This window comes from Pristiophorus japonicus, chromosome 13, assembly GCF_044704955.1.
Source record: "Pristiophorus japonicus isolate sPriJap1 chromosome 13, sPriJap1.hap1, whole genome shotgun sequence".
Classification (NCBI taxonomy): Eukaryota; Metazoa; Chordata; class Chondrichthyes; family Pristiophoridae; genus Pristiophorus; species Pristiophorus japonicus.
In genome coordinates, this window is record NC_091989.1 from 179,252,350 (window position 1) to 179,269,612 (window position 17,263).

General features: G+C 45.0%; 1 protein-coding gene across 1 annotated transcript in view; it reads right to left on the reverse strand.

Annotated features, from left to right (window-relative positions):
- Positions 1 to 17,263, reverse strand: part of hprt1l (hypoxanthine phosphoribosyltransferase 1, like) — a 62,865-nt gene that overhangs the window by 2,452 nt on the left and 43,150 nt on the right. The window contains exon 8 of the mRNA XM_070898287.1: positions 15,817 to 15,893. Within this exon, the coding sequence (XP_070754388.1) occupies positions 15,817 to 15,893 (77 nt within the window). The remainder of the gene's footprint in view (positions 1 to 15,816; positions 15,894 to 17,263) is intronic.

The following is a 17,263-nucleotide window of genomic DNA, read 5'->3' on the forward strand; positions in this document are numbered from 1 at the left end:
CATATAGCGCCTGTTATGATCTCAGGATGTCCCGCTGCCAACGAAGTACTTTGTGACGTATAGTCACTGTGGTAATGTAGGAAACGCGGCAGTCAATTTGCACAAGGCAAGCTCCCACAAACAGCAATGTGATAATGGCTTGACAATCTGTTTTAGTGATGTTGGTTAAGGGATAAATATTGTCCAGGATGACGGGGAGAACTCTCCTGCTCCTCTTCAAATAGTGCCGTGGGATCCTTTACATCCACACGAGAGAGCGTCTCATCATGTAGCGATTAATAAAGCCATTCAGCCCCTCGAGTTCATCTCGTCATTCTGATCAATGTCCCTGTAAGATACGCACCTTTGAGTATAGAAAATAGGTGCAGGAGCAGGCCATTCAGCCCTTCTAGCCTGCACCGCCATTCAATGAGTTCATGGCTGAACATGAAACTTCAGTACCCCCTTCCTGCTTTCTCGCCATACTCCTTGATCCCCCGAGTAGTAAGGACTTCATCTAACTCCCTTTTGAATATATTTAGTGAATTGGCCCCAACCACTTTCTGTGGCAGAGAATTCCACAGGTTCACCACTCTCTGGGTGAAGAAGTCTCTCCTCATCTCGGTCCTAAATGGCTTACCCCTTATCCTTAGACTGTGACCCCTGGTTCTGGACTTCCCCAACATTGGGAACATTCTTCCTGCATCCAACCTGTCTAAACCCGTCAGAATTTTAAACGTTTCTATGAGGTCTCCTCTCATTCTTCCGAACTCCAGTGAATACAAGCCCAGTCGATCCAGTCTTTCTTGATAGGTCAGTCCCACCATCCCGGGAATCAGTCTGGTGAATCTTCGCTGCACTCCCTCAACAGCAAGAATGTCCTTCCTCAAGCTAGGAGACCAAAATTGTACACAATACTCCAGATGTGGCCTCACCAAGGCCCTGTACAACTGTAGCAACACCTCCTATGTTCCAGGTTTGTAGAGCTGTTGCATTGTGAGTGGCTTAGCCAGTCATGTGATATTCACAAGACTCAATAAAACCCCAGTCAGTTGGGTCTAGGTCATCCATGATGAGGCATTCAGTTGTGAGTCTAGTGGATGAACTGGTAATGTGTAGTGCGATTGTTAAACTTTTGTTAATAAACCAACTAGTTCTTCATAGCAATGTGTTGCTATGAATGCTTAAGCAAAGAACCCATGAAGCAAATGCATTACAGTGCCAGTCAGCAATATTGTTCCCACCTTCTCCCTCTCTGAAAGGTACTGACTCACATTGTAAAAAGGGAAAAGATTGGGAGCGCGATAGTGATAGGGGATTCGATGGTGAGGGGAATAGATAGGCGTTTCTGCGGATGCAACCGAGACTCCAGGATGGTATGTTGCCTCCCTGGTGCAAGGGTCAAGGATGTCTCGGAGCGGGTGCAGGACATTCTGAAATGGGAGGGAGAACAGCCAGTTGTCGTGGTGCACATTGGTACCAACGACATAGGTAAAAAAAGGGATGAGGTCCTACGAAAAGAATTTAAGGAGCTAGGAGCTAAATTAAAAAGTAGGACCTCAAAAGTAGTAATCTCGGGATTGCTACCAGTGCCACGTGCTAGTCAGAGTAGGAATCGCAGGATAGCGCAGATGAATACATGGCTTGAGCAGTGGTGCAGCAGGGAGGGATTCAAATTCTTGGGGCATTGGAACTGGTTCTGGGGGAGGTGGGACCAGTACAAACCGGATGGTCTGCACCTGGGCGTTTGCTTAAAGGTGTTTGCTAGTGCTGTTGGGGAGGAGTTAAACTAATATTGCAGGGGGATGGGAACCTATGCAGGGAGACAGAGGGAGACAAAAATGAGGCAAAAGCAAAAGACAGAAAGGAGATGAGGAAAAGTGGAGGGCAGAGAAACCCAAGGCAAAGAACAAAAAGGGCCACTGTACAACAAAATTCTAAAAGGACAAAGGATGTTAAAAAAGCAAGCCTGAAGGCTTTGTGTCTTAATGCAAGGAGTATCCGCAATAAGGTGGATGAATTAACTGTGCAAATAGATGTTAACAAATATGATGTGATTGGGATTACGGAGACGTGGCTCCAGGATGATCAGAGCTGGGAACTCAACATCCAGAGGTATTCAACATTCAGGAAGGATAGAATAAAAGGAAAAGGAGGTGGGGTAGCATTGCTGGTTAAAGAGGAGATTAATGCAATAGTTAGGAAAGACATTAGCTTGGATGATGTGGAATCTATATGGGTAGAGCTGCAGAACACTAAAGGGCAAAAATTGTTAGTGGGAGTTGTGTACAGACCTCCAAACAGTAGTAGTGATGTTGGGGAGGGCATCAAACAGGAAATTAGGAGTGCATGCAATAAAGGTGCAGCAGTTATAATGGGTGACTTTAATATGCACATAGATTGGGCTAGCCAAACTGGAAACAATACGGTGGAGGAGGATTTCCTGGAGTGCATAAGGGATGGTTTTCTAGACCAATATGTCGAGGAACCAACTAGGGGGGAGGCCATCTTAGACTGGGTGTTGTGTAATGAGAGAGGATTAATTAGCAATCTCGTTGTGCGAGGCCCCTTGGGGAAGAGTGACCATAATATGGTGGAATTCTGCATTAGGATGGAGAATGAAACAGTTAATTCAGAGACCATGGTCCAGAACTTAAAGAAGGGTATCTTTGAAGGTATGAGGCATGAATTGGCTAAGATAGATTGGCAAATGATACTTAAGGGGTTGACTGTGGATGGGCAATGGCAGACATTTAGAGACCGCATGGATGAACTACAACAATTGTACATTCCTGTCTGGCATAAAAATAAATAAGGGAAGGTGGCTCAACCGTGGCTATCAAGGGAAATCAGGGATAGTATTAAAGCCAAGGAAATGGCATACAAATTGGCCAGAAATAGCAGCGAACCTGGGGACTGGGAGAAATTTAGAACTCAGCAGAGGAGGACAAAGGGTTTGATTAGGGCAGGGAAAATGGAGTACGAGAAGAAGCTTGCAGGGAACATTAAGGCGGATTGCAAAAGTTTCTATAGGTATGTAAAGAGAAAAAGGTTAGTCCCCTGCAGTCAGAATCAGGGGAAGTCATAACGGGGAACAAAGAAATGGCAGACCAATTGAACAAGTACTTTGGTTCAGTATTCACTAAGGAGGACACAAACAACCTTCCGGATATAAAAGGGGTCAGAGGGTCTAGTGAGGAGGAGGAACTGAGGGAAATCTTTATTAGTCGGGAAATTGTGTTGGGGAAATTGATGGGATTGAAGGCCGATAAATCCCCAGGGCCTGATGGACTGCATCCCAGAGTACTTAAAGAGGTGGCCTTGGAAATAGCGGATGCATTGACAGTCATTTTCCAACATTCCATTGACTCTGGATCAGTTCCTATCGAGTGGAGGGTAGCCAATGTAACCCCACTTTTTAAAAAAGGAGGGAGAGAGAAAGCAGGGAATTATAGACCGGTCAGCCTGACCTCAGTAGTGGGTAAAATGATGGAATCAATTATTAAGGATGTCATATAAGCGCATTTGGAAAATGGTGATATGATAGGTCCAAGTCAGCATGGATTTGTGAAAGGGAGATCATGCTTGACAAATCTTCTGGAATTTTTTACATAGAAACATAGAAACATAGAAAATAGGTGCAGGAGCAGGCCATTCAGCCCTTCTAGCCTGCACCGCCATTCAATGAGTTCATGGCTGAACATGAAACTTCAGTACCCCCTTCCTGCTTTCTCGCCATAACCCTTGATCCCCCGAGTAGTAAGGACTTCATCTAACTCCCTTTTGAATATATTTAGTGAATTGGCCTCAACTACTTTCTGTGGTAGAGAATTCCACAGGTTCACCACTCTCTGGGTGAAGAAGTTTCTCCTCATCTCGGTCCTAAATGGCTTACCCCTTATCCTCAGACTGTGACCCCTGGTTCTGGACTTCCCCAACATTGGGAACATTCTTTCTGCATCTAACCTGTCTAAACCCGTCAGAATTTTAAACGTTTCTATGAGGTCCCCTCTCATTCTTCTGAACTCCAGTGAATACAAGCCCAATTGATCCAATCTTTCTTGATAGGTCAGTCCCGCCATCCCGGGAATCAGTCTGGTGAACCTTCGCTGCACTCCCTCAATAGCAAGAATGTCCTTCCTCAAGTTAGGAGACCAAAACTGTACACAATACTCCAGGTGTGGCCTCACCAAGGCCCTGTACAACTGTAGCAACACCTCCCTGCCCCTGTATTCAAATCCCCTCGCTATGAAGGCCAACATGCCATTTGCTTTCTTAACCGCCTGCTGTACCTGCATGCCAACCTTCAATGACTGATGTACCATGACACCCAGGTCTCGTTGCACCTTCCCTTTTCCTAATCTGAGGATGTTTCCAATAAAGTGGACAAAGGAGTACCAGTTGATGTGGTATATTTGGATTTTCAGAAGGCTTTCGACAAGGTCCCACACAGGAGATTAATGTGCAAAGTTAAAGCACATGGGATTGGGGGTAGTGTGCTGATGTGGATTGAGAACTGGTTGTCAGACAGGAAGCAAAGAGTAGGAGTAAATGGATACTTTTCGGAATGGCAGGCAGTGACTAGTGGGGTACCGCAGGGTTCTGTGCTGGGGCCCCAGCTGTTTACATTGTACATTAATGATTTAGACGAGGGGATTAAATGTAGTATTTCCAAATTTGCGGATGACACTAAGTTGGGTGGCAGTGTGAGCTGCGAGGAGGATGCTATGAGGCTGCAGAGTGACTTGGATAGGTTAGGTGAGTGGGCAAATGCGTGGCAGATGAAGTATAATGTGGATAAATGTGAGGTTATCCACTTTGGTGGTAAAAACAGAGAGACAGACTATTATCTGAATGGTGACAGATTAGGAAAAGGGAAGGTGCAACGAGACCTGGGTGTCATGGTACATCAGTCATTGAAGGTTGGTATGCAGGTACAGCAGGCGATTAAGAAAGCAAATGGCATGTTGGCCTTCATAGCGAGGGGATTTGAGTACAGGGGCAGGGAGGTGTTGCTACAGTTGTACAGGGCCTTGGTGAGGCCACACCTGAAGTATTGTGTACAGTTTTGGTCTCCTAACTTGAGGAAGGACATTCTTGCTATTGAGGGAGTGCAGCGAAGATTCACCAGACTGATTCCCGGGATGGTGGGACTGACCTATCAAGAAAGACTGGATCAACTGGGCTTGTATTCACTGGAGTTCAGAAGAGTGAGAGGGGACCTCATGGAAACGTTTAAAATTCTGACGGGTTTGGACAGGTTGGATGCAGGAAGAATGTTCCCAATGTTGGGGAAGTCCAGAACCAGGGGTCACAGTCTAAGGATAAGGGGTAAGCCATTTAGGACCGAGATAAGGAGAAACTTCTTCACCCAGAGAGTGGTGAACCTGTGGAATTCTCTACCACAGAAAGTAGTTGAGGCCAATTCAGTAAATATATTCAAAAGGGAGTTAGATGAAGTCCTTACTACTCGGGGGATCAAGGGGTATGGCGTGAAAGCAGGAAGGGGGTACTGAAGTTTCATGTTCAGCCATGAACTCATTGAATGGTGGTGCAGGCTCGAAGGGCTGAATGGCCTGCTCCTGCACCTATTTTCTATGTTTCTATGTTTCTATGGAACAGCAATAATCATGGGTGATTTTAACCTCCATATTGATTGGTCAAATCAAATTGGTCAGGGTGGTCTTGAGGAAGAGTACATAGAGTGCATAAAGGACGGGTTCCTTGAGCAGTATGTAATGGAACCAACCAGGGGGCAGGCTATCTTAGATCTGGTCCTGAGTAATGAGACAGGATTAATAAACAATCTCGTAGTAAAGGATCCCTTTGGAATGAGTGATCATAGCATGATTGAATTTCAACTTCAGATGGAGATTGAGAAAGTTGGATCTCTAACCAGTGCACTAAGCTTAAATAATATGAAGGTATGAGGGCTGAGTTGGCTAAAAAGGATTGGGAAAATAGATTCAAGTGTCGGACGGTTGATGAACAGTGGTGTACATTTAAGGAGATATTTCACAACTCAAGAAAAATATATTCCAGTGAGGAAAGGGCAAAAGAGAAAAGATAGTCATCCGTGGCTAACCAATTAAAAACAAGGCATGCAAAGTGGCCAAAACTAGTGGGAGGACAGAAGACTGGGAAGTGTTTAAAAGCCAGCAAAGAACAACTAAAAAAATGATTAAAACAGGGAGGATAGACTATGAAAGTAAACTAGTACAAAATATAAAAACAGATAGCAAGAGTTTCTATAGGTATATAAAAAGGAAAAAAGAGTGGCTAAAGTAAATGTTGGTCGCTTGGAGGATAAGACCGGGGAATTAGTAATGGGGAACATGGAGATGGCAGAAACTCTGAACAAATATTTTGTATCAGTCTTTACAGTAAAGGACACTAATAATATTCCAGCAGTGGATAGTCAAGGGGCTATGGGGGGGGAGGAACTTAACACAATCACAATCACTAAGGAGGTGGTACTCTAAGACAGTGGGACTAAAGGTGGATAAATCCCCTGGACCTGATGGCTTGCATCCTAGGATCTTAAGAGAAGTAGTGGCAGGGATAGTGGATGCATTGGTTGTAATTTACCAAAATTCCCTGGATACTGGGGCGGTCCCAGCAGATTGGAAAACTGCAAATGTAACACACCTATTTAAAAAAGGAGGCAGACAAAAAGCAGGAAACTATAGACCAGTTAGCCTAACATCTGTGGTTGGGAAAATGTTGGAGTCCATTATTAAAGAAGTAGTAGCAGGACATTTGGAAAAGCAAAATTCGGTCAGGCAGAGTCAGCATGGATTTATGAAGGGGAAGTCATGTTTGACAAATTTACTAGAATTCTTTGAGGATGTAATGAACAGGGTGGATAAAGGGGAACCAGTGGATGTAGTGTATTTGGACTTCCAGAAGGCATTTGACAAGGTGCCACATAAAAGGTCACTGCACAAGATAAAAGATCACGGGGTTGGGGGTAATATATTAGCATGGATAGAGGATTGGCTAACAAACAGGAAACAGAGAGTAGGGATAAATAGTTCATTCTCGGGTTGGCAATCAGTAACCAGTGGGGTGCCGCAGGGATCAGTGCTGGGACCCCAACTATTTACAATCTATTTTAACGACTTGGTGGAAGGGACTGAGTGTAACGTAGCCAAGTTTGCCGACAATACAAAGATGGGAGGAAAAGCAAAATGTCAGGAGGACACACAATATCTGCAAAAGGACATAGACAGGTTAAGTGAGTGGGCAAAAATTTGGCAGATGGAGTATAATGTTGGAAAGTGTGAGGTCATCACTTTGGCAGAAAAAAAATCAAAGAGCAAGTTATTATTTAATTGGAGAAAGATTGCAAAGTGCTGCAATACAGCGGGACCTGGGGGTACTTATGCATGAAACACAAAAGGTTAGTATGCAGGTGCAGCAAGTGATCAGGAAGGCCAATGGAATCTTGGTCTTTATTGCAAAGGGGATGGAGTATCAAAGCAGGGAAGTCTTGCTACAGTTGTACAGGGTATTGGTGAGGCCACACCTGGAATACTGCGTACTGTTTTGGTTTCCATATTAATGAAAGGATATACTTGCTTTGGAGGCAGTTCTGCGAAGGTTCACAAGGTTGATTCCAGAGATGAGGGGGTTGACTTATGTGGAAAGGTTGAGTAGGTTGGGCCTCTACTCATTTGAATTCAGAAGAATGAGAGGGGATCTTATCGAAACGTATAAGATTATGAGGGGGCTTGACAAGGTGGATGCAGAGAGGATGTATCTGCTGATGGGGGAGACTAGAACTAGAGGGCATGATCTTAGAATAAGGGGCCGCCCATTTAAAACTGAGATGAGGAGAAATTTCTTCTCTCAAAGAGCTGTGGAAGCTGGGACATTGAATAAATTTGAGAGAGAAATAGACAGTTTCTTGAATGATAAGGGAATAAGGGGCTATGGAGAGCGGGCAGGGAAGTGGACCAGAGTCCATAATCAGATTAGCCACGAGTATTAAATGGCAGAGCAGGCTCGAGGGGCTGTATGGCTTACTCCTGCTCCTATTTCTTATGTTCTTATGATGTTCCACCAAAGATGGCATCTATCCAATACCTCACCCATGTGCCATTCTTCCTGTATGAGTTTAACAGTGTCACCATAGAGATGATCATAAGGCGGGGCGGGGCGTCTGTGTATTACAGTCTAATCCTATCTGCAATCAACATCCATTCAGGTGTGCTTTGGAGTTGGCTTAATTGAGTCGTGACCAGGATTGGGCTGATTTTCATAGTATTTATGCAGCTCAGTGTCAAATGTTTTATCTCATAATACTCCTGGGAAGGGCCTGGGGACATTTCACTGCGTTAAAGGCGCTATATAAATACAAGTTGTTGTTGTTGTAGCCCAGGGAAGCAAAGGCAGCTGCAGCAAAGCCCATGGTTGCCCTGTCAGAGGCCAATGGACTCAGATAACTAGAATCTAGTCCAAATCCTAAACAGATCAAATGTCTCCAGCAATGCTTCAAATTCACTAGAAAGATAACAGACTTAAACAAAGTGAGTGAAGGCATTGCCTGTTGGAAGACACGCACCACCACAACGTTCACTGTTCAATGCCCAGACTGAGCGGAGGTCTCACACCACTCTAGCTCTGCAACCTCTTCCAGCCCTACATCTTCTCGGCCCCTTCCACCTTCCCGACCACACACTTCCGTCTTCCGACTCTGGAATCCTGTTCCTCCCTCATCTTTACTCCTCACTATTTGTGGCCATGCCTTCAGCTGTCTTGACTTCCTGTGGGAGGAGGGTTGGGGTGGGGGGGGGGGGGGGGGGAGGGGGGAGGGGAGAATAAGGAAGTATACAGCCACAACTCCCACTGCCAATCAGTATCCAGCAATCCCTTGGTGGAAAGTGTGCACTATGGACCTCCACGGAGAACAGAACCTGGCTGAGTTGTGACGTCTTCACAGTCACATAGCCGGTTGACGCTCACTACCTGGGATCAATAAGAAATGTTACCCCAGCCACAGTCGGCAGCATCAGATGATTAGAAGAATGGGGGCGGGGGGGAGGGTGTGATGAAAATGGCATCCATGAAATGAACTTCAGCTCCTTAATGATTCAAGTGGATGTCAACTGTGGCTCAGTTAGTAGCATTCTCTCATCTCCGCATCAGAAAGTAGTGGGTTCAAGTCTCACTACAGAGATTTGAGCGAAAAATCTAGGCTGACATTCCAGTGCATTACTGTGGGAGTAAGATGTGCCGACTTTCGAATGAGACGTTAAACCGAGGCCCTGTCTGCTCTCTCAGGTGGACTTAAAAGATCTCATGGCACTATTTTCGAATAAGAACAGGGGAGTTATTCCGATGTCCTGGCCAATATTTATCCTTTAATTCACATCACATTGCTGTTTGTGGGAGCTTGCCGTGTGCAAATTGGCTGCCGTGTTTTCCACATTACAACAGTGACTACACTTCAAAAAAATAACTTAATTGGCTGTGAAGCGCTTTGGGATGTCCGATGGTCATGATAGGCGCTATAGAAATGCAAGTCTTTCTTTCCATTATGGATTGGCACTGAGTGATCCAGACTATGTGGATCCTCAGTTTGGATACCTGATCTAGGACCTAGTTAACTCGGCAACAGCAACAGTGAGGCCACCATAATCGTCCTCAGCAATGCTGGATTAAGGTAGGGGGAAGAAAACCCCTATCAGTCGCCATAAAACAGTATTAAATCTTTTATTTCTAGAAAAGAGAAGGCCGAGAGGTGACCAGATAGAGGTCTTTAAAATTATGAAGGGGCTCGATAAGGTAGACGTAGAGAAGATATTTTTACTTGCGAGGGAATCCAAAACTAGAGGCCATAAATATAAGATAGTCACTAATAAATCCAGTAAGAAATTCAGGAGAAACTCCTTTATCCAGAGAGTGGTGAGAATGTGGAACTCACTACTAGTAGTGAGGCGAATAAAATAGATGCATTTAAGGGGAAGCTACATAAGTACATGAGGGAGAAAGGAATAGAAAGAAAGACTTGCATTTATATAGCGCCCTTCACAACCATTGGACGTCTCAAAGCGCTTCACAGCCAAATGAGTACTTTTGGAGTGTAGTCAGTGATGTAATGTGGAAAATGGGGCAGCCAATTTGCGCACAGCAAGCTCCCACAAACAGCAATGTGATAATGACCAGGTAATCTTTTTTTTTTTGTTATGTTGATTGAGGGACAAATATTGGCCAGGACATCGAGGATAACTCCCCTGCTCTTCAAAAATAGAAGGATATGTTGATGGGATTTGATAAAGAGGGGTGGAAGGAGGCTTGAGTGCAGTATAAATAACGGCAGTGACCTGATGGGCCAAATGGCCTGTTTCTGTGCCTGTAGATTCTATACAATTCGATGCAATGAGAAGGAAAATGTTGAATAATGGTGACGCAGCCTTGTACTGCAGGCAAACCAGGTTTGTATCAGCCTCAGCCACACGCCATATGCTACAGGTGATTGTTGGATATCTGTGAGGCCCATTCTGCCCTCTCTCCGCGCCTCCCCCCCCCTCCCCCCTTACAGCCTGCTGTCCCTCGTCTGGGCCTCTTCGACAACACGCTGCCCCCTCTGCGAACACAGGCGAGGTGGAGATAGGCCCGTGAAAAATGAAAAGGACGCTGTTCCCAGGAACTGATGGCGCCGAGCCAGGGCCTGAAATAAGCAGCAGCAGCAGACGGGTAATTTGAGGGCAGCTGACGGATTGAAGTGACGGCTTTGCTCCGGGAGCTGCCTCAATAACAAGTCCGCCTCCCAGCTGGCAAAGGTGGGCAGCTCATGTTTCCAGTGTGTGGTAGGAAGGAGGAGGAGGAGAGGAGGGGGGGGGGGGTGGGGGAGGGAGAATGGAATGCTCCTTCTAAACAACCGAGTGGAAACAATTTGTACTGGAGTAGAGAACAGCAGCAAAAAAAAGGAAAGCTGCATTTATAGATTTAACACCAAAAAAAACAGTTACAGATACATAGAACTCAGTTTAAAAGAAATGAAGTGTTGATAAACTGAGTTTTGCTTTATAACACTTCAAATTGCATTTACATAGTGCCTTTAATGAAGGCAGTGTCAGCTGTGGCTCAGTGGGTAGCACTCTCGTCACTCAGTCAGAAGATGTGGGTTTATGTCCCACTGCAGGGCCTTGAGCACAAATCTAGGCTGACACTCCAGTGCAGTGCTGAGGGGAGTGCTGCACTGTCGGCGGTGCCGTATTTCGGATGAGATATTAAACCGGGGCCCAGTCTGCTCTCTCAGGTGGATGTAAAAGATCCCACGGCACTATTTCGAAGCGGAGCAGGGGAGTTATCCCTCAATCAACACAACAAAAGCAGATTATCTGATCATTTATCAAATTGCTGTTTGTGGAAGCTTGCTGTGCGCAAATTGGCTGCCGCATTTCCCACATTACAATAGTGGTCACACTCCAAAAATATTTCATTGTCTGTAAAGCACTTTGAGGTGTTCGCTGGTCATGAAAGGCGCTATATAAATGCAAGTCTTTCTTTCAGTAAAACATCCCAAGGCACTTCAAGATGTTCCAAGGATAAAGAAAAAACTTGAATTTGTATAGCGCCTTTTTAAGACCTCAGGATGTCTCAAAGCACTTCGCAGCTAATGAAGTACTTTTGAAACATGGTCACTGTTGTAATATAGGAAAATGCGGAGGCCAATGTGCGCACAGTAACTCCCACAAACAGTAATGAGATAAATGTCCTGATATTCATTTTTTTTTTGTGCAACGGTTGAGGGATAAATATTGGCCAGGACACCGGGAAAACTCCCCTGCTCTTCTTCAAAATAGTGCCATGGGATCTTTTATGTCTGCACGAGAGGACAGACAGGGCCATGCTTTAACTTCTCATCTGAAAAATGGCACCTCAGACAGTGCAGCACTCCCTTCAGCTTTTGGTTACCTGTAAAATTATTCCTATTCTGGCTTGGTGTTTAAATTATGTTTGATAACGCTCCAATGAAACGTCTTAGGATATTTTACTGCATTAAAGGCACTATATAAATGCATGAGTTTGTTGTTGTTGTTGTTAGAGTTGCAAAAGCTTTATGAAGAAACTGTCTCTGAATAAATTTAAAGAAACAAGATTTTCATTGTCGCAAGTGTTAAGGGCCTGAAAGAGATCAAGGTATAATGATCCTTCTCTTGTACTGAGGACTGGACACTGTGATTGGATTGTAAACTAGCGTCATCGGTAAAAAGGGATTGAACAGAACTAGATGGTGAGTGGAGGGTCATAGGGCCCAAATTTCCCAATCCCTTTTCCCTCTCCGGAGATGCGCCGAATTTGTGCGCTCAAAACGGCACCAAAAAACTTACTAAGGATTCTGGCCGCTCTGCTCTGTGTCCCGGGTCCTGGTGCGGCGTTTCTCGTGGAATGGGAGGGCGGAGCTACAGCCCTGCGCCGAAAACAGTGCCGGCAGCTGTCCGCATGGGCAGTGGAGTCTGCGCGCATGCTCAGTAGCTCCTTGTCCTCCCAGCACGTGCTGCAGGCTGTGAGCGGGACCCGAAGCTCACCGCCCCTATCCCTGGCCGAAGGGACGACCCGATTTTCGCCGCGCCTATCCTGGCCGAGTGGCCTGCCACATAGGCAGGCCGCTGCCTTCCCATGCTGAGGGCTACAAAGAAACATGGGGTTGTGGGGGCGGGGAGGGAAGGGGTGGGAGAAGAGTTTTGATTGGGGGGGGGGGGGGGGAAAGAGTTTCTTTAAATGATGTAAAAAAAAGAACAAGCTGCTCGATTTAGAAAAGTTGTCCCTAATTGATTCATAAATAGTTTTATGAAACCCTTTGGGCTAGACTTTCCACTTTGTGGCTAAGGCTGGAAAAATGGGCCTTGTTCCAGCGATGTGGGACCTATCGCCCGTGCTGATCGCCGGCTCAAAGCCCATTTTTTTTTTGCACTCGGCCTTAGCCCAGCGATGTCAAATGGGCGATGTGATTTCTCGGCGATCTCACAATCGGCCAAAGAAAACGGAAGTGAATGAAAAAAAAAGCTTCCCTAGCAATGCATTGCTGCGCATGTGCAGGTTGATGCTCCTTCCCGCGTTTTGAGAGGTCAAGGGTCTTCACACATGCTCAGAAGCTCTGTGTGGGTCTGGGGGGGGGGAGAGAGAGAGAGAGAGAGGAGAAAGGAAGCAGGTTATCTAGTGCTATTGAAAATACAGATAAATTTTAAGAATGGAGGGAGGTACAGGAAAGAGAAGGGCCAAACCCTTTAGCGAAGAGGCAAATGAGGCCCTGATGAATTGTGTAAGCGTGAGGTGGGAGGATCTGACACGGGGTGGGCAGGGGAAACCTCCACCCTGTGCATATCGGAGGATTTGGGCAGAGATTGCCGACGTTGTCATGTCGGCATCAAATGAAGCCCGGACACCGGACCAGTGCCGGAAAAGATGGAACAGTCTACTGGCGGCTGCAAGAGTAAGTTTAAATTTAAATTAGAAATCATCCATATTTATTATTTAATGTTGTATGGAAAATCTAATTAGAATCTGCAATGTTATATCGTAATCTTTAAGCATGACTAAGTAACTAAATTAGGATTAAATTATGATTACATTTATGCACCACAACATAAATGGTCATTTGTTATCCTGACTAAAACGGTCACTTCTTCTTTAAAATGTTCAATTTCTTCTTTTTCTAACGTTTTGGGGATTTTGAGGGAAGGGTGGGTTGGTGGTGGTGGGGGGGGGGGGGGGAGGTGGGGGGTTGGAGGGAGGGTGTTGTTCATTAGTTCTTTAAAAAATTCATGTTTCTTAAAAAAATAAATTCTACAACTTTTGTCCCTTCTCTCTTACTAACATAAGTTTTACAACGTTACAGTTTTTCATACATATTTGTTTATTCTGTTTCCCCACGGAAATGAAACTTCTGTTTAAACATAACTGTAATTCAATGTTTGAATATCAACAATAATAGTTCATGCGAAGCGTTCATTAATGAGCTGCTGACGCAAAAGCTTAGCGGCCGTGTAACTGGCACTGGCTACTGGTCTTCGGGAAGGGTGTGGTGGTACTGGTGCTAGATCGCCATGCTGATTAAGCTCCCCTATGTCCTCAATAAACTCTCTGTCTGTGCCTCCCTGGTCATTGGGAAGCTTTCCATCCTGTGAGCGTAAAGGGCTTCAGTCACCTGTCGAATGCAGCAGTGTGTGACGTGCTGAGACATATGGCAGATGTCGCCAGCTGAAGCCTGAAAAGATCCCGATGCGCAGAAGGCTAGGGCAGCAGTAACCTTCACCTCAACGGAAAGTGCGGTTCTGATGGTGCTGGAAGGCTGCAGATCATCCTTGACGAGTTGACATATTTCATCCATGACCTCCTTCCGGAATCGCAGCCTCCCAAGACAAGCATTTTCAGACAAGTTCGGGTAGGTTTGCTTCTCCAAGTACCTTTGTTGGCTATACGATCTCTCCTCTGTCTTCGTCTCCGTCTACGCGTTACTGTGCCATCTCTTCGATTGATCCTTTCAGTAACCAGTGTGTGACCAGTTGCAATTAAAGGCAGGGAAAGCATAGGCCCCATAATCACGAGCAATATCAATAACTACTTTCACTGATTTTAATAATCTCTGCACTCTATACTCTCTAATCACTGTAAAAGTGCCCTTTCTGTAGTCTCTAAGCTGTATACCAGTCAGTTTGATAGGCACCAACAGTATCATTAATGAACTTCACTATGTAAAAGCTATTTACTAAATAATTCCAATATATGAGAACTATTTAACATAAATAAGTTGAGAATACCTATTTATATTCCCTGTCCCAAATTTCTGGGTACAATTTGCTTCAATTTTACTCTCTAAATAACTCAGAATTAATTCTCCACCCTTCCTCAGAAGCTAAAAATGGCGTCCGTAATGCTCATTTCCCTCTCTAAAGCCCTGAAAAAGCAACTATTTTTGAGCACTCTTTTGGGCCTTGCATCGGCCCAGCGAAGTGCATGCTAGGTGCCAAAACTTGGGATGGGCCTTGTGTGGACGATCATCTCGGTGATCAAAGTGGAAACTTGGGGGCCTACTTTTCCGGCGATGTTATGGGCCTAGTTTCCACTTTTTGCTCAAAATGGGTGAGAGAGGTCCGTTTTCGGCAATAGATGGGCCTTAGATGGGCGATGTGAAGTGGAAAGTCGAGCCCTTTGTCTTCTGATGTAAATGATATTAAAAAGTGCATATTTTATGAAGCTTTATATAGTGGAATGTGTAAATTATGCAAAAGTTACAGTACAAGATCTGTATTAGTTGTTGTGAAGGTGTTTAGTGCTTTGCAAGGTCCTTCCCCCCTCTCCCTAGCTCTGGCTACCTGCGCTGATTTCTTAACTCTCTGCAAGGGTTTTCTGTGCGGCCACAAGGGCCACATACGCTGGCCTAAGTTAGTTTGGAGCAACTGTTAGCTGTCCAAACTGGCTTAAATGGCCAAAACAGGCATAGGTGGCTGGTAACGCCCCCTTTTGAAAAAAAAACAAAACAAAAAAAAAATCCTAACTAACTCACTTACACTGGCGCAAATTAAATGTGCAGAATGGGGATTTTTAAGATATTCCAGAAAAATCAAGTTGCTCCAAAAAAAAAACAGCAACTCCTGCCCAAATTTGGGCCCATTAATAGGAAGTGACAAAGCAGGAGAACGGGAAATGTGTGAGTTAATGAAGAGGAATCAGGACGAGCCATCAAGTACAGCACAGATAGAGCAATTTGAAAGGAAACAAACCTGACTGCAACTTGTGTAGAAGTGGACTGTGCCAGACTCTGTCCAAGGCATCACCAAAAGATTCTCCATACTGTAAATTAATATTGTAGCACTGCATACTTACATTCAAGTCCCGGAAATACTCATTGTAATCCAGGGCGTATCCCACCACAAACTTATCTGGAATTTCAAATCCTACAACTGTAAAACAAGTAGATAAGTGTTGGCACCATGACCATTGGTGTGTTTCACATCACAAGATAAGAAAAGAATTAGGAGCAGGAGTAGGCCATTCGGCCCCTCGAGCCTGCTGCACCATTCAATAAGACCATGGCCGATCTTCGACCTCAACTCCACTTTCCTGCCTGATCTCCACATCCCTTGATTCCCCTAAAGTACAAAAATCTATCTATCTTAGCCTTGAATATATTCAATGATTCAGCATCCACAGCCCTTTGGGGTTGAAAATTCCGAAGATTCACAACCCTCTAAGTGAAGAAATTTCTACACATCTCAGTCTTAAATGGCTGACCCTTTATCCTGAGACTGTGCCCCACCCCCCGCCCCCAGTTCTCCACTCTCCAGGCAGGGGAAACAACCTCTCAACACCTACCCTGTCAATCCCCCTCAGAATCTTATATGTTTCAATGAGATCACCTCCAGAGAGTAGAGGCCCAATCTACTCAATCGCTCCTCATAAGACAACCCTCTCATCCCAGGAATCAATCCAGTGAACCTTCATTGCACCATTTCTAAGATAATTATATCCTTCCTCAGATAAAAATAAAAAAGGAAAGGTGGCTCAACCGTGGCTATCAAGCGAAATCAGAGATAGCATTAAAGCCAAGGAAGTGGCATACAAATTGGCCAGAAATAGCAGCGAACCCGGGGACTGGGAGAAATTTAGAACTCAGCAGAGGAGGACAAAGGGTTTGATTAGGGCAGGGAAAATGGAGTACGAGAAGAAGCTTGCAGGGAACATTAAGACGGATTGCAAAAGTTTCTATAGATATGTAAAGAGAAAAAGGTTAGTAAAGACAAACGTAGGTCCCCTGCAGTCAGAATCAGGGGAAGTCATAACGGGGAACAAAGAAATGGCGGACCAATTGAACAAGTACTTTGGTTCGGTATTCACTGAGGAGGACACAAACAACCTTCCGGATATAAAAGGGGTCAGAGGGTCTAGTAAGGAGGGGGAACTGAGGAAAATCTTTATTAGTCGGGAAATTGTGTTGTGGAAATTGATGGGATTGAAGGCCGATAAATCCCCAGGGCCTGATGGACTGCATCCCAGAGTACTTAAGGAGGTGGCCTTGGAAATAGTGGATGCATTGACAGTCATTTTCCAACATTCCATTGACTCTGGATCAGTTCCTATCGAGTGGAGGGTAGCCAATGTAACCCCACTTTTTAAAAAAGGAGGGAGAGAGAAAACAGGGAATTATAGACCGGTCAGCCTGACATCGGTAGTGGGTAAAATGATGGAATCAATTATTAAGGATGTCATAGCAGTGCATTTGGAAAGAGGTAATATGATAGGTCCAAGTCAGCATGGATTTGTGAAAGGGAAA